The sequence below is a fragment of the Pelophylax lessonae genome (genome assembly GCF_965119305.1).
Source record: "Pelophylax lessonae genome assembly, chromosome: 12".
Lineage (NCBI taxonomy): Eukaryota > Metazoa > Chordata > Amphibia > Anura > Ranidae > Pelophylax > Pelophylax lessonae.
The window spans coordinates 38,843,382-38,865,430 of record NC_138779.1 but is presented as its reverse complement, the minus strand read 5'-3'; the positions used below and the strand labels follow the sequence as shown (position 1 = coordinate 38,865,430).

Below are 22,049 nucleotides of genomic sequence, written 5' to 3'. Positions count from 1 at the left end.
TTACCAGGATTATGCACTCATCTACAGCGCCTGGTACTGCCCATTACATCTTCATTCATCTTGGCATTGCTGCAGAAAGAATCATTCAGGTTTCCCGGATAACCGGTCATATCCTGTTTGATGTCGACATGATTTCAGTGCCTGCTGCCTTGCTGATGTATTACTTTCAGAGATTTATACCAAAAAGGTAGTATGGAGGTTAGAAATTCTGACTTTCCTTTTGTTTAAAGGACAACTAAACCAAAGAATAAAAATATAATATATTGCAGCTAACCAATCCTTGGATGTGGTGGATGGATTCGTTTCTGGCTAAGGATATTTTAAGCAAGTACAGAAAAACCCTGTTGATCCTGCCAGAAATGCAGTGTCCTTGTCACTTCCTGTGAGATCAGCTGGAGTGATGTCACTGCTTTATAAAAACTGTTTTCAGAGACCTAATTGCAGGCAAACCTTGAACTATAGATGAACCTTAAAGCGATCCTCTGGTCATGCTTTGGGCTTTTGCAAGTACAAGGTGGTATCAAAGATTTGAGACTAGCTGTTTACAAGAAAGTACGTTACCTACGTTTGCACACTAGCGCCTTCAAAATAGTCTCCTTTCACAGCAAAACAGCGCTCCCAGCGTTCCTGTCACATCTAAAATGTGTCCTGGAAATGTTTTTAAACCGTGCCAAGCATAGGTTGCCGAATGGTTTCGACATTTTTGGGGGTTGAGTTCGTTGAAGGTCTTCCTGATCTCTTGTCATCTTCCAGTGGTGATCTTCTGCTCTTGAAGCATGCATGCCACTTAAACACCTCGAACGACTCATTGCAGCATCGCCACAAACTTGCTGAATCACAATGCCAAACGTCTCTGTGGCAGGTTAGCCCAGTTTCATGCAGAATTTGTTTTGTTGTAACTTGCTGTCCTTGCTGAAATAGCAGCTGTGGTAATGCATGTGGTCAGAATAGCACCAGTTGCACTGCTCCCGACATACACAGGATGATGTCTTTTGGCACACCTTTGGCAGCCTGGTGCTGCAATCTGTTGGCGTGTTACAAAATTGGCCTCAACTTTGATACCACCTTGTATTTTTTTTTTTTTTTATAGAAACCAAATATAAGGAGACACTCCTCCAATATGCACAGCAAAACCGAGTATTATGGCGCTTTTCCACTGCATGGAACCGAACGGTTCGGCTCACTTTTGTGCTTTTCCACTGCTGGTACTGCATGGTGTAGGAACGGTTCGGTTCGGTACGGCAGCGCTTTTCCACTGCATGGAACCGAACGGTACGGCTCTCAAAAACAGTACCACCTCTAATGTGGTTCCAAGAGGTACCATACCCGGTACCATATCCCACAATCCTTTGCATGCAGTCACTACTAGCCACTGATTGGTCAGAGAATCCCACCCACCCCGTTGTTATCCCACCCACTTAAATTTAGTACTACTTTAGTGGAAAAGCAAACCGTACCGTACCGTACCGTACCGAACCGTTCCAACACCGTACCATGCGGTACCAGCAGTGGGAAAGAAAACCGGGCCGAGTAGAGCCGAGCCGGTACTTGCAGTGGAAAGTGCTATTAGACAATACATCCTGATTAGTTATCTAAGAGAGGAAAAAAAACACAAGATGGATTTAGAAATAATCAGCAAGCTCATGGGAGCAGTAGTTTAAATGAACATTGAGGGGAGGGAGAAGGTAGGGGGTATGGGTGGAGAGGGGGGTGAAGAGGCAGGAGGGGGGGGGGTATTTACTTATTCCTAACAAGCAATAAATGAGCTGTACAGCCATCACTTACCTCGGTGTAGGTGATTCTGGAAAATGTTATAAAACTCTGGAAAAAAGGGCAGCTGTCATGGTAGAGGATCAGGTGATGTGCTGCAGTTATTCATGATATTTATTTACAATTTGAAGAAATTCTCTAAAACAAAATGGTTTAACAACCTCCAATATTATCGTTCCTAAATGATCTTGTAATGAGCTCAGAGGTTATACTGCAGAGGAAACATTCGTAAGATGAGGATGAGATAATGTGTCTATGGCAGAGGAAGGGAGTCTCTTTCCTGATGCCAACTTAGCATAATGGTGGAAATTAATCAAATCTTTCAACGTAAGATGTGATGGGCATGGGATGTGTACAGTGCACACCTTGCTTATAAGGATATATTTTTCATCAACCTTTTAAAGTGGTTGTAAAGTCAGATTTGTTTTCAGAATTTTTTTTTTTTCTTAATGCATTCTATACATTAAGCTAAAAAGCTTTGTGTGCAGCAGCCCCCCCCCCCCCAATATCCTAATATTTACCTGAGCCCCATCTCTATCCAGCGATGTTGCAGAAGACACTTGCCCCCCCTTCCCCCCTCATTGGCTGAAATGGCAGCTCCTGCTGCTGCCGCCGATTTAAATTTAGTGAGCCAATGAGGGAAGAGAGGGGGCCGTGCCACGGCTCCGTTTCTAAATGGACACGGAGCCTCAGGTTGGGTGCCCCCCATAGCAAGCTGCTTGCTGTGGGGGCATTCAACAGGAGGGAGGGGACAAGAGCATCGAAGAGGGACCCAAAAGAGGATCTGGGCTGCTCTGTGCAAAACCACTGTGCAGGGCAGGTAAAGTATAACAGGTTGGTTATTTTTAACAAAAAAAGAGACTTTACAATCCCTTTTATACGTAATGTATAAAAAGACTCCCAGCATGGTGTTTGTTTCCAATGGTTGGCCTGAAGCTTGGCTTGGTTGCGCTTTCTGTGTACATGCTTCATTCTTAAAGAGGAAGTAAACCCTCCTCTACAAGCTGAAAGGCTTCACAGCCTGTTCCCTAGAGCACATGCAAAGTGTGCTGTGCTAATTGGCCAGGTGGCAGGAGGAGGAGGAGGGGGGCTGAACTTCCCAAGCGCTGTCTCTCGGAAGTGGGGAAGGGTACATGTCAAAAACAGGTACCCGTTTCCCTCCCCCTGCCACCTGAAGGGTGCCAAATGTGTCACTGAAGGGGGGGGGGGGGAGGAGAAGAAGTAGATCAGCAGAAGCTCCACTTTTGGGCGGAACTCTGCTTTAATTCAGAAGAGACAAAGCAGGTCTCTTTAGCATTAAAAATCCTGCCTGTCCTCCAATTTTCATTTTGGAGCCTGAAAAACCTGCCAAATTACCAAATGTCGGAGCGGGGAAGGAGGCCTTAAAGTGGTTGTAAAGGCAGAAGGTTTTTTTTTTTTCTTAATGCATTCTATACATTACGATAAAAAGATGCCTGTGTGAAGCAACCTTCTTCAGCCCCTCTAATACTTACCTGAGGTCCATCCAGATCCAGCGATGTTGCAGGAATGTCTGGGCTGCCCGGTACTCCCCTCCTCATTGGCTGAGACCTCAGTGCCATTGGCTCCTGCTACTGTCAATCAGCCAATGAGGAGAAAAAGGGGTGGGGGCAGGCCCACGGCTTCATGTCTGAATGGACACAGGGAGCTGCGACTCAGCTCGGGTGCCCCCATAGCAAGCTGCTTGATGTGGGGGCACCCAACAGAAGGGAGGGGCCAGGAGGATCCAGGCTGCTCTGTGCAAAACCACTGCACAGAGCAGGTAAGGACAACATGTTTGTTTTTTTTTAAAAAAAAACAGAGAATTCAGTATCCCTTTAAAGCATTTTAAATGTTTTGAATAACACACGCACAGCTGGAGTACCCTCTTTGGTGTAAGGCTGCTGAATGTCACAGGTGGGAATGTGGTTGCCAATTTTAGGTTTTACAGACAATAGTAAGGCAGACCTAAAGTCATTTTTTGATGTAATAGTTGAATCTCACAAGATTTCCTAAAAAGTAAGTAGGTACTTACAGGGGGAACGGTGCCCCAGCTTTGCGGCAGGAATGGTGCCCCAAGGGCTGGATAAATCAAGGAAAGGGCCTCAGTTCTTAGATCACTGCTTTATTATTTATGTCTGTCTGTTCTTTCCTTGGCAGATGCATAAAACGCCATGTAGGGAGATGAAGGGAGGGGCAGAGGAGCTGGTCCAGTACAGACAGTAATTAGACACACCCAGAAAAGGAAAGTATTATGATATGCGAGGAGGGAGGAGGCTGTAGGAATTGACTAGCCAAAGTTGCTAGCAAGTTCAGAGGCACATTGCAAGTTAACTGGTAGCCGACCGCCGCAAGTACATATACTGCGGCGGTCAGCCCCGGCCAGGCAAAGTGACGTATGGGTACGTCACTAGCCTGTAAGCCAATAGGGGGCGAGCATGTGCCCCCGGAGGTGCGCTTCCGCCCCCGCTCGTTCACGGACACCTCCGTGCGAGTGACCGGCAGACCCGATGTCGGTCACTCGCGATCGTCCGCTGTGAAGGGAGAAAGGCAGGCGGCTAATGTAAACAAAGCCGCCTGTCATTCTTCCCTGTGTAACAGCACAGATCATACGGTCCTGCTATGTAGGACCGTAGATCTCTGCTGTTACATGTAAAGCCACATCCCTGCACAGTTAGAAGCACGCCCCTAGGGACACACTTAACCCCTCCTTCCCCAATAAAGTTAACCCCTTCCCTGCCAGTGTCATTTTTACAGTAACAGTGCATAGATATAGCACTGATTACTGTAGTAATGTCACTGGTCCCCCCCCAAAAGTGTCAAAAATATCAGTTCAGTGTCCGATCTGTCCGCCGCAATGTCGCAGTCCCGCAAAAAAATCGCAGATCGCCGCCATTACTCGTTTAAAAAAAAAAAATTACAAAAATCTTTCCCTTAGTAAACGCAATAACTTTTGCGCAAACCAATCAAAATACGCTTATTGTGATTTTTTTATTTTTTACTAAACATAGGTAGCAGAAAACAAATTGGCCAAAAATGTTAAATTTTGATTTTTACATTTTTTTTTGGGAATTTCATATAAAAAAATGTGCAAAATTGTTGCTCTTTTTTTGTTTATAGCGCATGATCAATAAATCACACAGGTGATCAAATACCACCAAAAGAAAGCTCTGTTTGTGGGGAAAAAAAGAACGTCAAATTTGTTTAGGTACAGCGTCGCACGACCGCGCAATTGTCCGTTAAAATCACGCAGTGCCGAATCGCAAAATAGGGCCTGGTCAGGAAGGGGGTAAAATCTTCCAGGGCTTAAGTGGTTAATAGTTTATGAAACGTAAAACTCTACGGCATGTTAAATACTTGATTTGTCTGTGCTTTTACCTGTCACGTTTTTTTTTAGTTGGTGACCAGGTCTCTGTCAGAAAAAGCAATAGGAAAGTTTGGTGTCACAGGAAGGAATTTTTTGCAAGAGGAGTTTAATTCTGACTTTACATTGTAATTTTCAGTTTTCTATGGGAAAAGGACCTTCTTTTCCCTTCCTGATACGAAATATACACAACATTCTTACTCTCTAGTGATTGTTTCCGGCTGTTCCTTCTGTGTGTTAGGACAGCGGGTGGTTGACTATTGATTTCAGTATGCCTGATTCATGGGAATTTCCACAAGGCAGTCCTATATATAACGGAGCACAGACTTATCACAAAATGCTGATTAATCATTAGACAGGCATGTAGCTGGCTCCACCCTGACGGGATTGTCTGTGGGATGAATAAATGGAGTTGGGCTCCACAGATTTTACTTTGACAAACTTTCTGTTGTCAGGCCTATAATGAGTACCACATGTTTATTCTTTGTACTCTTCAATTTGGGTCTGCAGGCTCTTTGCCGCCACAGGGTGTGTGGCTATAATTATAGTTATTCCAGTGAATGTTGGGTGAAAATGGGTAACTGGATTTAGCACTTCTAAGGCTGCATATTTTTGTCTCTGGATAGTTTTTGCCTCATCTTCCCATAACATTTGTTCTTTTTTGGATTAACTAATTCATTTCTTTATTTTGTCGCATTCTTTGGGTTCTTCAGGGAACTGCTGTACCTGCCAAAGGATTTTAAAGATTAGCCATCTTTAAAATCTAGACACCCCTATCAGCCTGCACAGCCAGGTTGATCACTTTACTTTTCTCCACTGTAATTAAGAACAAGTAAGGGTCCTTTCACACGGCCGCTCCGTGTGTCCACAAATCATCCTATTTTTTTGCGGATGATTTGCGGACATCAATGTAAGTGAATGGCACTGCGGATGTCAGCGGAATACCATCCGCTGACATCCGATTTTCCTCCTTTCAGTTCTGTTCCGTTTTTACGAATGGAACAGAACCCTTTTTTTCCATCCGTGTAAAAAACGGAAAGGAAGGAAAATCGGGATGTCAGCGGTGTCATCCGCTGACATCCGCAATGCCATATACTTACATTATGTCCGCATATCATCCGCAAACGGATGGGATGATATGCGGGCACACGGAGCGAACTTAAGCAGCGGAGCGGCCGTCTGAAAGGAGCCTAACAGGTTTGTTGCATAGCAGGACTCCCTCTTGTTTGCATGCACAATCCCAGAGAAGAACCTAGTAATTGGGGAGTGGAAAACAGGGCTACATGTTAGGCTGCATTCACACTTGAGCGTTTTTTTTACTGCGATTTTCAGGCGTTTTTTGGAGGCAGGCATTGACGTCTATCAAAAACGCTGGTAATCAGCCCAAAAAGAAGCTCATGTACTTTTTTCAGCTACAGGCATTTTGTTTCAGGCGTTAAAACGCTCAGATTTGAACAGGGGCCATTTAAATGAATGGGGTTTTACTTGTTGGGCGTTTTGGAACGTTTTTTATTTTTAGCGTTTTTTGAGCTGAAAAACGCTCAAAAATGCCCAGGTGTGAATGGAGCCTTAGGCCCCTTTCACACTGGCAATCCGATCCGCCTTTTAGTTTTTCTGGCGGACCTGTTCGGATGCTCCATAAGTCCCTATGGGGCAGCGGATGTCAGGAGAGACATGTCCGCTGACGCCCGCTGCTATCCGATCCTGTCTGTGAAATCTGGATGGATGGAAACCCTATTTTCCATCCGTCTGGAGGATTGGATGGTATCGGATGAGAACGGACAGGCGATCTTCCCATAGAGGACAACGGGTATCTGACAGCTCCATCTCCACACACAGAGCAGAGACAGAGCTTTCATCCACCTGCGGGAATCAGCGGATCGATCCCCCCCGCTGAGCAGAACGGACTCCGTCGGGTGGTACGCCCGTGTGAAAAAGGCCTTAGGGCTCTTTCACACGGGCGGTCCGATCCGATCTGCCTGTCAGTTTTTTAGGCGGATCTGATCGGATGCCCCATTCAGCCCTATGGAGCAGCGGATGTCAGCGGTGACATGTCCGCTTACACCCGCTGCCATCCACATCCGATCCTGTCCGTGAAATCCGGACGGTGGAAACCCCATTTTCCATCCGTCCTGGGGATCGGTCTGCCCTCATCCGATTCCCCATAGAGAGCAGCGGGGCCTGTGACACCTCCCTCTCCGCACTGCAAGCGGAGACGGAGCTGTCATCTGCCGGCTCAGCAGGGATTGTGGATCGATCCCCGCTGAGCAGCACGGATCCGCCTACGGAGGCGGACCGCGTGAAAAAGGCCTTACTCTGATTCTGGGCGGCAAGTCACCAGACCGGAGTACTATTATGTGGGGGCTGAGGGCAGTTCCTTAGCTTTCTGTGGGCACTGATACACAAATTTTTGGTAAGGGGGGGATACAAATACCGGAAGCAGAGGGTCTGCTATGTAGTAGACCTGGTTTTTTGCCCACATCAGGAAAGAACATTTTGCTTTATGCAGTGCAAACCTGTTCACTGACCCATCCAAGCCTGCTTATTGGACAATAAAGGAGCAACAGCTCACTAATAAGGGGCGACTCCTGTGCTTTCCTGACCTACAAACATGTTGAGTATTAAGCTGGCCATAAACTGGTGGAGTTTTGTTCCAAAGGGATCATTTTTAAAACATTTGTTAGATTTTCTAATGCTGTTCTGGTCAAATCGCCAGTTAATATTGATTGCATTGATGTGGAAAATGGAAGGAATAGAATAGAAATTTTCCTGGTTTCCTATCCGATTGAACAAAACTATCCAGGAACGTGATTCATGTTTATTTCTCTTCACCTCCAAAACCATTGTTAAAATTCCAAACATTGTCATGGCAATTAAAGTAAAATTTTCAGGGCTTTCATTTGAAATGTTTGTATAGTCTCTGGTGGTATCGCATACTCTGATGACTGATCTTCATGTGAATGTTTGTGCAAAAATCTAAGGGCTCTTTCACACGGGCGTTCCGTATGTCCGTTTTTCATCCCGTCCGTTTTTCATCCCATCCGTTTGCGGATGAAAAACGGACATAATGTATCTCTATGTAAATACGGATGTCATCCGCTGACATCCGTTTTTCGTCCGTTCAGTTCAGTTTTTTGGAACGGAAGAGAACCCTATTTTTTCTTCCGTTCAAAAAACGGAACGGACGCAAAAACGGATGTCAGTGGTGTCATCCGCTGACACCCGTATTTACATAGACATACATTATGTCAGTTTTTCATCCGCAAACGGATGGGATGAAAAACAGACAGACGGACCGGATGACACAAGTGTCATCCGTGTCCGTTTAACAAAAAAAAAAAAAGGACCTGATTGGGAAAAAAAAAACTGATCGACCGTGTGAAAGATCCCTAAGTGTGTGACCAGTTATAGGCTGACACCCTGTGCAAAGCAATAGAGCCAGGTTTGTTTAGAGTCCCCCTTTCTATTGTTGCTTGCGGCTCTGTGTATTATGGGAATCTAAAGACCTACAGTACGCTGCTTATTCTAATTTTCTTTAAACATATTGTTTTCAATCATATTTTATTGACTGTATACAGGCAGTTGAACATTCACATTGATGATTCTGTGGCATACAAAGGTACAGCATAGCATTCAGTCTCAGGATGTTAAAGGAGAAGTCCACCCAAAAACTAAACCCTGCATCTATAGCTCTCCACGTTCTACTAACCTATCTAGCCCTGTAAAGAAGAAATCAGTATACGTACCTTTTTTGAAGCCGATCTGACCCGATCTCCAGCGGCAGAAGCTCTGCAGAAGACGACTGACAACAGCTATGAAATTAATGGGGAATGACGTCACCCATAGACTTACTATGGGGCTTCTATTGTTGGCTGTGTCCTCCACACCCGCCTCCACAGCGAAGCCGACAGCTCAGCGTGGGATCGGGTCTAATCGGCTTGAAATAAAGGTGTACAGGTGTGTGTGTGTGTGTGTGTGTGTGTGTGTGTGTGTGTGTGTGTGTGTATATATATATATACCACCAATAGAGCGAAATGCTATTCATGTCAATCACATATCTTTATGCAAAGCACCATATTGCCAACCTCACTACTCCCTAGAAGGAATTTGTGATCGAGAATGACATTTTGAGCCCTGGTTCTCACTAAATGTGACTTTGGAATCATGCTACATCACTTGGAGTAGCACGATTTCAAAGCCGTAGGTCAGTGCAATTTCAGGTGCGCACACTTGCGCTTCTAGTCAAGTCACACCTAAAATCGCAAAAAATAGGGAAGAAACCTTTTTTCTCTTACGTCCTCCGACAGTCGCCGCCTCTTCATATTCGTCACATATGGGGTATTAGACTTTGCTCCGAAGGAGTAGCTAGGCAACAGAATATGTTAACAATAAAGCTTTAACATATCCCACCCTCAAGGGGTGGTCCCCTCAGTCAATACCCTCCTACTTCCTGCAACCATATCTCAGTTTTAATGTCTAGCTTGTCAGGAGTGGCTGGCTCTCTCTGTGCTGGGACTTTTTGTCCCAGACTCTTTCTTCTTTTTGATATTTTGTTTGAGTTTTCTCTCTACCTTTAATTAGCTGTTATTTTGTCAGCATTAGTTAGTTCTTCGGACGAAGAGGATCATGCGGACTGGGTCTCGGGCTGATCCCCCTGGTCGCAGGTCGTGGGTCAGTGGCTTCCCAGTCTGCCATCGAGCGTTCAGCCAGGTAACGCTCCTGGCACGGTGAACGACCCATCCCTGTTCGGTGCAGGGATGATTGGTGAGGTGGCTACCTCACCGGACGCTGTGCGGTTTCTGAACCGCCATTGTGTGCGTCTTGAATTGCGACTCTCCCTGCCTCATGTGCAGCGGCTTGTTCGCCTGTGCGGGTTCCCCACGCCATGTGAGGTAAGTGTATCTATGTGGGGACCTGTCTGTCTGGGGGGGGTCTCAGTCTGGGACTGTGTAACCTGCCTTTAATCACACTGCTTGTCTCCCTATATCTCGGCTGCATGCTGTGGGCTGCAAGGGGGGGGGGAGCTGTATGACACTGAGTATGTCAGGCTGGGCAGTGTGAGGAGCTGTGTGCTGTGGGGCATGTTTTTAATGGCATGTTGGGGCATATACAGCGATCGCTGCGGCGATCTAACATGTATCCATAGTATGGGATAATATTGTGTGTGATTTTATGCACTGTGGAGCGGCGATTTCGGCGCCAAACGGCGCCATTTTACCGGCGCCCGCTCCGGCCGCATGGTTTACATGCACGGCGGCCATTTTCTTGTAGCCTCCATAGGCTTACATAGAGCGCCCTGGCAGCATCACTTCCTCTCTCCTGGAAGCACCGATCGAGGCAGCAGCAGCAGCGGAGTCTCCTCAGGTTTTATCCTTCTATTCCTGTATTCCATTGCCTGTATTCAGTCTGTATATTCCCTGTGGGGGTCTCATTGTGCCTGAGTGTGGTGCGGTGGGCTGCGCTTGCCGCGCTTGCTGTAAGGGGGCAGTTAACCCTTGGTTGTCTGGCATACAGGGGCAATGGATTCTCAGGAGGGCAAGTTTCCCACAGTATTGGTGGAAAGCCAGGGGACCGCTGTTTCCCCCCCAGGGGGGGATTTGGCCACTATTGTGGCTGGCCTTGCTGCACAGGTGCAAATGCTGGTGGCTGCTCAATCTACTAAACGGCCCAGAGTTACTCTGTCCTCTGATTCTGAGGGTGAAGGTGATGGGGCTGTTCTGGCGGGGACCCCCCTATCGGGGTCCCGCTCCTCTCTTGATCTAGTGGGGTCTGAGGTAGAGGCTGAAGTTGAGGGGGTTGATAATTCTCCCCCTGGCTCGCCTGAAGAGCTTGCAATCATGGATGAGTTGATTGCTTCCATTAAGCAGACGCTACGTTTGCAGGACGAGGTGTGTCCCCCAGCTGCCTTGGCGGCTTATGGGACGCAGAGAAAACGCAGGACGCCGCAGGTTTTTCCCTGCAATGCTGATTTTCAGCGCGCTGTTAAGGACCAATGGCGCGATTTGCGCAAGCCTTTTGCGGTACCAAGTAAATTTAAGCTGCGTTATCCTTTCTCGCCTGCCACTGATGAACGGTGGTGTGTGCCTCCGCCAGTGGATCATGCTATTGCGGTTTTGAACAAAGCCACTGCGATCCCTGCAGAGGGATCCCCTGTTTTCCGTGATGCCACGGATAGGAGACTGGAGTCTCTTGCCCGTCATACTTATTCTGTTACGGGTTCTATGCTTAAGGCTCTGTTTGCTTCTCTCATGGCGGCCCAGGCGATCGCAAGTTGGACGCAGATGCTTAGGCGCGTCCTAGTGGCCGATTCGGCCTCGGCGGCGACCCTGGATATGGTGGATCAGATCCACCAGGGTGTCATGTATCTGTGTGATGCGGACCTGGACCTGATTCCGTTGGCCGCGCGTGTGCACAGCGTGGCGGTGTTGTCTCGCCGCCTGGTTTGGTTGAAATGTTGGTCGGTGGACCAATCTTCACGTAAAACCTTAGCCAATCTGCCTTATGATGGGTCTCGCCTTTTTGGGGAGTCCCTGGATGTGTTGATTAAGGGGATTACCGGGGGTAAGAGCACTCTCTTGCCCCATTTCCCCAAGGCTAAGGGGGCTTCTGGGAAGAAGCATGCTCATTTTCGGCCCCCTCAGGGGTCCTTTCGTGCCTTTCGGCCGCACTACAAGGGCAAACCGTTCAAGGGCCAGGGCTCTCAGAAGAAACCCTGGTCTGGGAAACAGAAGTCCGGCCAATCCGGACCTGCGGCCCATAACAGTTCGGCCTGAAGGGGCGCCCTCACCCAGTTTTGGGGTGGGGGGACGCTTGCTCGGTTTTCTTCAGCCCTGGTTGGCCCGTGTGCGGGACAGATGGGTTCTGGAAATCGTTCGATCTGGTTACAAGATCGAGTTTCTCTCTCGGCCAGAGAGCAGATTTTTTCCCTCAAATCTACAACTGTCTCCAGAGCGCCTGCGGGATCTGCACCTGGCGGTGCGGGACCTGAGGGCTCAGGGAGTGGTGGTTCCGGTGCCTCATCGGGACAGATTTCGGGGGTTTTATTCCAATCTGTTCACCGTGCCCAGAAAGGAGGGCAAGGTTCGTCCAATTCTGGACTTGAAAGCTCTGAACCGCTCTGTGCGGGTTCGCAAGTTCCGCATGGAATCCCTGCGCTCGGTGGTGGCTGCCCTGGTTCCGGGGGAATTCATGGCCTCCATCGATTTGAAGGATGCGTATCTTCACATCCCCATATTCGAGGGTCATCAGAGATACCTTCGATTTGCCATTGCGGAGGATCACTACCAGTTCGTGGCGTTGCCCTTTGGGCTCGCCTCGGCTCCGCGGGTCTTCACCAAAGTGCTTGCACCGGTTCTGGCATTATTGAGAGCCCAGGGCATTTCTGTCCTGGGGTATCTGGACGACATTCTGATTCGGTCTGCGACCAGTCAGGGTCTGGAGAAGGACCTGTCTGTCACGATGCAAACTCTGCAGGAGTTCGGTTGGACGATAAATGTTCCAAAATCGACACTGAGTCCGTCGGTTCGTCTTCCCTATCTGGGAATGATACTGGACTCGGTGCTGGCGAAGGTCTTCCTGCCGGAAGACAAACTCAGGACTCTTCAGGAGGAAGTCAGGTTCCTCAGGGACGTTCCGAACTCGTCTCTGCGGACGTGTATGAGATGTCTGGGATTGATGGTCTCGGCTTTCGAGGCGATTCCTTTCGCGCAGTTTCACACGCGGGGTCTCCAGGCGGAGATCTTGTCCAAGTGGGACGGGCGACCTCAATCTCTGGATCTTCAGATCTCGTTGAGTCATCGCACCAGGGAAAACCTTCTGTGGTGGCTCCAGTCCCCGTTGGTGTCCGGGGGCAAGTCGTTTCGTCCGATCTCGTGGACGATAATCACCACGGATGCCAGCCTGTCGGGCTGGGGTGGTGTTCTGGGCGTTCTGTCCGCCCAGGGGACCTGGTCGGAGGGGGAGTCTTCCCTCCCGATCAACATTCTGGAATTGCGTGCGATAAGGCTCTGTCTTCATCGCTGGACGGACCGGCTGCAGGGCTGCCCGGTTCGGGTGCAGACGGACAATGCCACGGCGGTGGCCTACATCAACCACCAAGGGGGCACCAGGAGTGCCCGAGCGGCTCGAGAAGTGGCCGACATTCTGTCTTGGGCCGAGACTCAGGTCCCGGCGATAACGGCGGTTCACATTCCGGGAGTGGAGAACTGGCAGGCGGACTATCTGAGTCGCCAGACCCTGGATCAGGGGGAATGGTCTCTCCACCCGGCTGTCTTCCAGATGTTGTGCGCGAAGTGGGGTCTTCCAGATGTGGACCTGTTCGCGTCTCGCCTCAACTACAAGGTGAAGAGGTTCGTGGCAAGGACGCGCGACCCTCGGGCAGACGCGTCGGACGCGTTAGTGGCCCCGTGGCATCAGTACAGGCTGATGTACGCGTTTCCACCGATTCAGTTGCTGTCCCGGTTCCTTCGCAGGTTACACTCGGAACGCAGCACGGTGATTCTTGTGGCACCGGACTGGCCTCGCCGGTCCTGGTACGCAGACCTCGTGAATCTGGCGGTCGACGCCCCCTGGCGTCTGCCTCTTCGGGACGATCTACTGTCTCAAGGACCGATTTACCATCCTGCTTTACAGTCGCTGGCTTTGACGGCCTGGCTGTTGAGACCGAGGTCCTGAAGGAGAAGGGTCTCTCTCCAGAGGTTGTTCATACCTTGATCAACGCGAGGAAGTCTTCCTCGGGAAAGGTTTATTACCGTACTTGGAAGGCCTATTTTGCCTGGTGTGAGTCCAGGGGGTTTTCACCCCGCACGTACTCGGTTTCCCGTGTGCTGTCTTTCCTTCAGACGGGTGTCGATCAGCGTTTGGCGCTGGCTACGATAAAGGGTCAGGTGTCTGCGCTGGCCGTTCTGTTTCAACGTCCCGTGGCTTCCAACTCCTTGGTTGGCACTTTTATTCAGGGTGTGCGGCATCTGGTTCCTCCTAGGAGGGATCCTTTGCCCCCTTGGGACTTGAATCTAGTCCTGTCTGTGTTACAACGTGCTCCTTTTGAACAGATCAGGGAGATATCGTTGTCTATGTTGTCCAAAAAGGTCGCCTTTTTGGTGGCGATCACTTCGGCTCGCAGAGTGTCGGAACTGGCGGCTTTGTCCTGCAAGTCTCCGTACCTGGTTGTTCATTTGGATAAGGTGGTCTTGCGACCTAATCCTTCTTTTCTGCCGAAACGAGTTTCGGAATTCCATCTTAACGAGGATATTGTTTTGCCTTCGTTGTGCACGAAGCCTAAACATCCAAAGGAGGTGAGACTACATTCTCTGGATGTTGTTCGGGCGATTAGGGTTTACCTTAAATCGACTGAGTCTTTTCGAAAGACGGACTCCTTGTTTGTTCTTCCAGAGGGTCCTCGGAAGGGCATGGCGGCTTCCGCCTCTACCATTGCCAAATGGATCAGGCAGACCATTGAACAGGCCTATGCCTTGCAGGGGAAGGTTCCCCCTGTGCCTGTGAAGGCGCACTCTACTAGATCTCTGAGTACGTCTTGGGCCTGTCGTCATGGGGCTTCTGTAGCCCAGGTGTGTAAGGCGGCGACTTGGTCGACCGTTCACACTTTCACAAAATTCTACAAAGTAGATGTTCAGGCATCGGCGGATGCTTCCTTTGGCCGCAAGGTTCTTAGTGCGGCTGTTCCCTAGGGTCCCTTGTTGGGGACTCCTGGCTGTTGGGATAAGTTTTGTATCCCCTGGTTTTTTGTCTTTTCCTGGGTTGTTGCTCCTGTTGAGCACTTATTTTTGCTGTTGCCCAGCTGGTTTCCTTCCTTTGGTAAGGTTCCTTTCTTTGATGTGGAGACTGCGTTGCCTTTCGGCGCGGATGCGTTTCCCACCCCTCATGTTTGCACTGCTTTGGGACGTCCCCATATGTGACGAATATGAAGAGGCGGCGACTGTCGGAGGACGTAAGAGAAAACGGAATTTTTGTAAAATCTTACCTGTAAAATTCCTTTCTCTGAGTCCTCCGACAGTCGCCGCCCCCGCCCCTCTTTTGGGGTTTGACTGTATACTCTACTGCTATTCCACTAAAACTGAGATATGGTTGCAGGAAGTAGGAGGGTATTGACTGAGGGGACCACCCCTTGAGGGTGGGATATGTTAAAGCTTTATTGTTAACATATTCTGTTGCCTAGCTACTCCTTCGGAGCAAAGTCTAATACCCCATATGTGACGAATATGAAGAGGCGGCGACTGTCGGAGGACTCAGAGAAAGGAATTTTACAGGTAAGATTTTACAAAAATTCCGTTTTTCTAATCAGTGCGTCATTGCAGTCACACCAATTTGAACAACTCCATTGTTGACAATAGGGTGCGACTTATGTGTGTGAGGGGTGCACTGATAGATGGTTAAAGCTGCTACCAGTATTCAGTGCCTAGTGAATTGTGTAAAATGTGTATATGAAATGGGTGCGCTAAAACAAATGATTGAAAAAAAATCAATCAATAGGTGACATGTAAATGAAACTGATTATAAAATTTCACAAAAAAAGTGACAGTGGTGAATAATTCCTTATTTACAAATTATCATCAAAATGTTCATAAGACCCCGTTCACACTGGGGCGACCCGACTTTCGGTGGCGACCTGTGAAGTCGCGGTGCGCAGCTCGCACTGCGACCTCGGAGCGGCCGGCACGAACTTCATATCATTGAAGTCAATGCAGGTCGCCCCAAAGAAGCTCCGGACCCTTTTTCTAAGTCGGAGCGACTTGTGTCGCTCCTATTAGAACGGGTCCACAGCTACTCTATGGCAGGCGACCTAGTGTGAACGGGGTCTTAATGTCCATAAAAAATGGGTGATTACTCCAACTTATGAAAAGTGTAACAAAGTGCTTTCCAAATCTGGTGTAAAAGCCCACCACCTGGTGAAATTCCTCCTTACCCGACGGAAAAAGTAAGGTGCCAAAATAATGCAAATTAAACTGCACATGAAACAAACGATCCCACAGTGCTTCAAAATCTCCTTGTGAAAACACCCAAGCAAGCCTCTTACCGGACTACAATCAAACAGCGCTTGGTATTCACTCTCGGAAACACTGTCTTCTACTCCTCAACAACAATCAGGCAGATGCTTCCCAGATGTATAGCTCTGACGGATGCTCTCCAACTTGGCAGAAGCTCCATCTAGCTGTTGGTTCCTGAGTAAGTAAGGTCACATGGGTGCTGTCCACGGGTGACATTCAGGAAGGGTAAACCAATCCACGTCAGATGTGGTTGGTAACCCAAAGCGTCACACTCACGAGCCCTGAATACACATGAATAGGGTGCGACTTGTCGTGTAATTTGGAACGGACAAGTCGCACCTGTGTGAATGGGAGCTGAAGGGTTAAATTAGGCTGGGTCAATACTTGTGGGCAGTTCTAAGTTCCCATATGAACAGACCTTACAGAACTGATGTCTGTGTAATTTGTACACTTACAGCTTGCAGTGTGATAAGTAGCTAGCTGTCTTCTATCATCTCTTGGGTGTAAAGGCTTTGCTACATTGCCACTGGTAAAGCTTTGTCATTGTGCCCGGCCAGGTTTATCTAGTTTCCACATGTTTTCTTTGTTGATCTCTGAAAGTCTAAGTAACCTCAGTTCATGCCACCATTATTTCCTTTATGGCTGCTAATCTCTAAAAAGGGAAGCCACACCTGAACATAAAAGCACAGCTTTTGTGAATATTGCAATGTGTATTTGAGAATTTAAGAAAAGTAAAGGTGTCTTCCCCCACCCCTCCTTCTTTTCTTTTTGAGGATTTACTGTCTCTGTATAGATACTACCTCCTCTGCTTTGAAATTCCCCTTTTCACAGCCCTGGTGAAATGATTCTCCTGTTTTCTGTGACAGTCCTCTGGATAATAATGTCCCCTTTAGTTGGCTTGTACTGAGAAGGCTTGTTTTCTGTCCCGTTGTGGGACAGTCAAGGAGCACATGGAATTTTGGAAAGCAGTGGTGTTGAACAATTTCATAGAGAAGATAAAAATATGGCAATGTTGTGCCCACAAGGCAAGGACTCCAAACTTTCTAAGCAAAGGACCAGCTGACTTGCCTTCTGATTTTAAGGGGGGTCCTGACTGTGACCAGTGGGAGCAGAACATTCTCCGGCCTCAGTGGGCATAAAGCATGCCCCATCATTGGTTTGAATGGAAGGAATAGTGCCCCATTGTTGGAATCAGAATAGTGTCCCATTGATGCTGGGAGGAATAGTGCCTCACCGATGGTGGTAGTTTGCGAAATTGTGCCCCAAGGACCAGATAAAGGCAAGCCAAGGGCCACATCTGGCCCCAGGACTGCAGTTTGGAGACCACTGGTTTATTCTATTGCGTTTGGCTTATTTCTAACAGCCGATGGCTGCCATAGCGGGGGCATTTATGGATTGCTTCATACATGTCCAGATGCTGCTGTGAGCTCCCATAATTGTACTTATTTACCTTTTTTTTTTTTTGGAGCATTTTATTTAAATTTGGCATCTTTTATTTGTATGGACATTTCAATCACAGAATTGAAACACTAAGGCTCCGTTCACATGTTAGCGTATGGATCGCGGGCAGAACCGCCGCGGTTCCGCCCGCGATCTGGAGATTATTGCAAATCACGGGACGCCTGTGCGTTGCCCGTGTTTGCAATAGCCCCCCAAACGCTGAGCGATTTTGCCGCGATTTCCCCCTCCCGAATCGCGGTAACATTGCGCAAAAAAAATCACGGGACGCAATACACTCCAAAGAAGCTCTTGTACTTTTTTGGGCGTAATGCGTCCCGCGATTTTTTTTTTTGCGCGATGTTACCGCGATTCGGCAGGCGGAAATCGCGGCAACATCGCTCAGCATTTGGGGGTCTATTGCAAATCAACGGGCAACGCACAGGCGTCCCGCGATTTGCAATAATCTCCGGATCGCGGGCGGAACCGTGGCGGTTCTGCCCGTGATCCATACGCTGACATGTGAACGGAGCCTAATGCCTGTGGATCTACCAGCGCTTTAAAGCGGTTGTAAACTGCTGCACTTTTTTTTGTTTACTTACCTGCATGGCAAAGGCATAATGTGCTAGTATGCATCGCATCCTAGAACATTGTTATAATTACCTGAAAACAAAGCTTTCCAGCGATGCCATCTCTGGAGACAGGCAGCGTCCATCTATACCCGGTCTTCCTTCTTGGTTCGCGGCTCCAGCTTCGTGACTGGCTGGGGCCGAGATGACATCACTCCCGCACATGCACGCGGGAGCCGCCAGTCACAGCACGGGCGGCCGTTCCTTCAGAGCGCATGTGCCAGTGACGTAACTGGCTGCTAGGTCAGTAAATGTCTCCTAAGCGGTGCAAGTTTAGGAGATCTTTACGCTACCTATAGGTAAGCCTTAAAATAGGCTTAGCTATAGGTAGAATGTGAAGATGGAAGTTTACTTCCTATTTAATGTAAACTCTATTATTGTCCATTACTGGAGGCAAAGGCACACCTTTTATTCTGTGTGTGGAGTACTTAGGTGTGTATACATTATTTCCTGGAGGTGGAAGAAAGGCACTCCTGTGGAAAATTACTGGAAATGCTTTATTTTAACACCCATGTGATGGTTACCCTTGATATAAACATAAAATCTGTTAGATGTTAACTTTATTCTTTTTTTTAAAGTTTGTCACTCCCAGAGTTTCTCAATACATGACAATGTTCTATTGAGGCCTGGTCAGTTTTATTGAAGGTAGGGAGTGCAAATATTTGTTAGCTGGTGGCAAACAAGTCATTGCAACAGACTTGCATTATGAGGGATATATTCTCTCGTTGGGCTGTTTTTTACCTGTGTAAACCTAGACAAAGAAAGTTCTTACAGAAAGTTCTCATCAAACCGGAGCTGAGCATTCTCTCTCAGGCTGGAGCACATCATTGATCTGTTTGACCAATCAGTTAGCATGACCGTGAAATATGATTGTCATTCTGTAGGTTTAGCCCATTCAGACTAGTGCGACATGACTTTGGGGGGCGACCTGTGAAGTCGCGTGCACCTCGACTTCAGCGCGACTTGCAGGCTTCACATAATGGAAGTCTCTTTGCAAGTCGCTCTGAGGTCGCCCCAAAGTAGTACAGGACCCTTTTTCTAAGTCGGAGCGACTTGTGTTGCTCCTATTAGAACGGGTCCTGTGCTAATCAATGGACCTCGACTTGTAAGGCTGACAAGTCGCGCTAATGTGAATGGGCTCTAAGGGTATTTGTGTAGTTTTGGTGTTACAGTTTAAGACATTATGGACCCAAAACTTTTCTTTCTCTTTGAAAGATTAAAGGGTCAGACAGAGGATGGTTTTCAGGCCTCTGGGCTTTGGGCTCGTGTGGGTGGCATCAGTTTCTTATCAGTTTGAGATGCTTCTGTGGTCATTCAGAATTTATTAACAAGTGCTTTTGAGCTGCAGTTGACCACCTGACCTGCATTTAATTTGCTTTAACACCTTCGCATCCCGGCCCTTCAACCACTTGTGGACCTCCCTCCATAGATATACAGGGTGGCCGCTCTGTGCCGGATCATGTACCTAGTACGTGATCTACGCGTTGGGGTAGATGGTACGCCCGACTGTGCTGCGATTGGCTGCAGCACTAATCTGATTGGTCATCGGCATATTGGCTCTGGACATTACAGAAGAGAGCCCTGTGTAGGTAAATACAGTGCTCTCTTCTAGGGATGCACCGATCTGACTTTTTTGGACCCGATACCCATACCGATATCTGGCGTTGTGAAATCACCGATACCGGAACCGTCCCGGAGCTACACACCAAGCAAGCAGCTGCAGTATAGAGCAAAGCCGCTGCTTCATGTGTACGGCTCCTCCATTCACAGGCGGAGTGCATCTGACCGCCTGTGAGCCGGACCTATACAGGAAGTAGCGGCTCCCATCCCATACTACTACTGCACCAAGTAAGGGATGGCTGAGCCGTTACCAAGCAAAAACCGGATCGGTCAATGATACCGATCCCCGATCCATCTAAAATGGCCATATCGGCGCCGATATCCGATCCGAATATCGGATCGGTGCATCCCTACTCTCTTCTGACAACAGCAATGGGCTGTTTTTCTCTTCCTACAAAGCACATTGCTTAGTAAAAACAGCACACACCAACCATACGCATTAACACATATTGGCCAAACCATAACTTCTTGATTACCCCTGATGTTAACCCCTTCCCAGCCAGTGTCAGTACATTGACTGCATATTGTTAGCACTGTATTGGTGTCATTGGTTTCCAAAAAAGTGTCAGGTGCCCAATTTGTCGGCCAGATCGCAGTCCTGTTAGAAGTCGCTGATTGCTGCCATTACAAGTTAAAGATTCCATAAAAATAACCCATAGTTTGTAGACGCTATAACTTGTGTGAAAAACCGATTTAATATATGCGTATTCGTTTTTTTTTTTTTTTTACCAAAAATATGTAGCGGAATCCATTTGGGCTAAATTAATATATAAATTATTATTTTTTTTTCCAACACATATTTTATTGAAAGTTTTTTTTATAGCAGAACATAAAAAAATATTTGTTTTTACTTTTTTATTTATTTATTTTTTTTAAAATGGTATTTTTTTGTTTTATAGCGCAAAAAATAAAACCCACAGAGGTGATCAAATACCACCAAAAGAAAGCTCTATTTGTGGGTACGCAATAGTCAAAGTAATGCAGTGCCATATTGCAAAAAGTGGCCTGGCCATGAAGGGGGATAAACGTCTTGAGCTGAAGTGGTTAGGAGATTGCTGATGCTGGGGCAGGGTTTCTAATCATATGATTGGCTGTCACAGCGGTCCTATGACCGTAGCGATCGGGAGCTTTTGTTTAGCTGCTGGTAACTGTGCCGGGAGTGCACAGAGGGTGTCCTGCGCGCACTTGGCACAGCTCGGTTTACATTCTGGTACGCATATATGTGGCGCCTCTGCGTTAATGCCCACTTGCAGAGAGGCTGCGTATATAGGCCCGTACACACGTAGTTAGTATGATGCTTCCGACAACCGACTCCGACTTTTCGGCCGAACAGAATCTGGTGTGCAGGCTTTAAAATTTTTGTTGGCCAGCACCAGAACGGCCGATTGTTCCTCAGTCAGTACAGAATTCGGCCGACAAACAGCAGATTAGTAAGACTGGGCATGCTCAGAGAAGAAAAAACACACAGAAAGTTAACCATCACATGACATAACTTCTGCAGTCGGCTGTTGTTGGCCGACAAAATTCGTGTGCAGTCTTTTGCACTTTTCAACCGACAGGACAGCACCGGACAAAAGACGGCCGATCGTTCGGCCGACAATCGCTACGTGTGTACGGGGCTTAAGTGTACCGCCGGCACAAAGCGGTTAAGTGGATTTTGCATTTCCCTAGACTTGTGAACTAGTGAATAGTTCTTCAATGCAAGCCAATACGCAGATAAGCTTGTGTTGCTTGTTTTTGTATGGGGTGTTTGACAAGTGTTTTTAAAGGACTGTGCTCTAAAACCTTTTCTTCCTAAGGACCATTCGATATGCCACTAATATGTTCTCAGTTTTCTTTGTAATAATAAGCCCTTTGCTTCTTGTTTTACAGGTCTGCATTGATCAAGCATTGCTGACACTGACAACAGAAGGTAGCAGCCATGCAGACTATTAAGTGTGTGGTCGTTGGTGATGGTGCTGTGGGTAAAACCTGTCTCTTAATTTCATATACCACAAACAAGTTCCCATCAGAGTATGTACCTACGGTAAGTACAGTTCACCTTTTCAGATACATACTGCAGCTTTGTAGTCTGCGTTTCTCTAACCTTCTTCACCTGTTTTGTTACTGCTTTACACAGGGAAAGCGGTCTCTTCCATCTGTTCATTCATCCTGATACCCTGTATTGCCATGTTCATGTGCAGATGGCTGTTCTCTTCCTACAGACCTTTTTAATTTTCCAGAAAATTC

General features: G+C 47.7%; 1 protein-coding gene across 2 annotated transcripts in view; it reads left to right on the top strand.

Annotated features, from left to right (window-relative positions):
* Nucleotides 1-22,049, top strand: part of CDC42 (cell division cycle 42) — an 80,336-nt gene that overhangs the window by 34,610 nt on the left and 23,677 nt on the right. For both annotated transcript variants that reach the window (XR_014225981.1, XM_082273546.1), the window contains exon 2: nt 21,693-21,846. Coding sequence is in view for 1 of the 2 variants with exons in the window: in XM_082273546.1 (XP_082129672.1) it covers nt 21,742-21,846 (105 nt within the window). In the remaining variant the exon portion in view is untranslated. The remainder of the gene's footprint in view (nt 1-21,692; nt 21,847-22,049) is intronic.